General features: G+C 31.4%; 1 protein-coding gene across 2 annotated transcripts in view; it reads left to right on the top strand.

Moving 5' to 3' along the window:
• Nucleotides 1–1876, top strand: part of LOC107699643 (39S ribosomal protein L40, mitochondrial-like) — a 4429-nt gene continuing 2553 nt past the window's right edge. Inside the window, exons 1-3 of one of the 2 annotated variants that reach the window (XM_016500963.1) lie at nucleotides 1–249; nucleotides 355–429; nucleotides 890–1036. In XM_016500963.1, coding sequence (XP_016356449.1) covers nucleotides 194–249; nucleotides 355–429; nucleotides 890–1036 — 278 coding nt within the window. In that variant the 5' untranslated portion in view covers nucleotides 1–193. Of the gene's footprint in view, nucleotides 250–351; nucleotides 430–889; nucleotides 1037–1876 lie in introns of both variants that reach the window. The other variant, XM_016500962.1, reaches the window with a different exon arrangement.

Raw genomic sequence — 1876 nt, 5'->3', positions numbered from 1 at the left:
AAACTTACATTTTAAAATATATATGTAATAAGTATGATATTTAATTATACTTGATATCAATCGAAGATGAAAATGTATTAATGCGGATAGTGCGTGAGGTGAGTGACCCGCAGATCCACGTTGGGCACCGAAAGGTGTAAAACACTTTAATTTCTCAGCATTGATGTTTGTAAAGTCAATAATGCTGTAAATTATGGCGGGGATTGTGTGTCGTACTGCAAGCCGGATTATATCGAGTCAGGCGTCATGGTACGTATTTGACTTTAGATATCCATGTGCATGTGTTTATCAGTATATCTCTCACAGAGGTCATTATTATGATGATTATGATGATTAATTACTCTTGTACAGTAGCAGTTCTGTGCTTGCTGTCAGACACAGTCACTGGTTCACATCAGTGCTTTCCCTGAAAACCTCAATGCCATTAAGGTCAGTGCAGATACAAACTACCCTTATGTAAATCACAATTATGTATTTTACCATACCATATTTTGCAAGAAATATTTTTTTGTTTTAGCTGGTGTAATAAAGTCTTCGATGGGAATCAGTTCTGGTGGAACTTTCTCCAGCCTTTTGAGCTTCTTCTTCAGACGTTCTTTCATCATTATCTCTCGCCGTGGGTCCACCTTCTTCTTGGGTTCTGCTCTGTGGAGTACAAGCAGCATTTATTAATGCATTACAGTGAAACACCCTTACAAAAATATATTTAAAATTATTTTTCAACTCTCTCTCTCTCTTTAGTTTATTTATATATATATATATATATATATATATATATATATATATAAATACTCTAAAGAGAGAGAGAGAGTTGAAAAATAATTTTAAATATATTTTTGTAAGGGTGTTTCACTGTAATGCATTAATAAATGCTGCTTGTACTCCACAGAGCAGAACCCAAGAAGAAGGTGGACCCACGGCGAGAGATAATGATGAAAGAACGTCTGAAGAAGAAGCTCAAAAGGCTGGAGAAAGTTCCACCAGAACTGATTCCCATCGAAGACTTTATTACACCAGCTAAGTTTGACGAGACCAGGTAAAACGATAAAATGATACATCCTTAACTAAATCTGGACACACGTCATTTATTCTTTACTGTTTTCTACATGTACGTGTGGAATGGGAATTGTGTTTGGAATCATCTGTTATGCTCACCAAGACTGCATTTATTTGATCAAAAATTCAGAAAAACATAATTGTTATTAACTATTTGACAACATTTTTAATAATTTTTTTATGTTTTTGAAAGAAGTTTCACCAAGGCTGCATTAATTAGCAGGAAAATACAGTAAAAACAGTCAAAATTTGAAATATTATTAGAATTTGAAAGGACTATTAACTATTTGATTATATAGTAAAATGTAATTTATTTCTGTGATCAAAGCTGTATTTTCAGCATCATTACTCCAGTCTTCAGTGTCACATGATCTTCAGAAATCACTCTAATATGCTGATTTGCTGCTCAAGAAACATTTCTGATTATTATCAATGTTGAAAACAGTTGTAAAAGTAATAGTGTAAAAATTTGTACACTTTAAAATAACTGTTTTCAATTTGAATATGTATATTAAAATGTCATTTATCTGTATTTTGTCTGATTCAAATAATTTTGGAAGAAAACCCCATCAAAGTATCATGAAAAATGTTATGCAGCAAAAACATTTTCAACAGAATTACCTTTACTATTAATTGAACACTAATAATAATTAAGCAGCAAATCGGCATATTAGAATGATTTCTGAAGATCATGTGACACTGAAGAGAAATGATGCTGAAAATACAGCTTTGATCACAGAAATAAATTACATTTTACTATATATTCAAATAGAAAAGTCCTTTTAAATTCTAATAATATTTCAAATTTTTACTGTATTTT

This window comes from Sinocyclocheilus anshuiensis, unplaced genomic scaffold (assembly GCF_001515605.1).
Source record: "Sinocyclocheilus anshuiensis isolate Anshui unplaced genomic scaffold, SAMN03320099.WGS_v1.1 scaffold714, whole genome shotgun sequence".
Taxonomy (NCBI): Eukaryota; Metazoa; Chordata; class Actinopteri; order Cypriniformes; family Cyprinidae; genus Sinocyclocheilus; species Sinocyclocheilus anshuiensis.
This window is presented reverse-complemented; position numbering and strand designations above follow the sequence as displayed.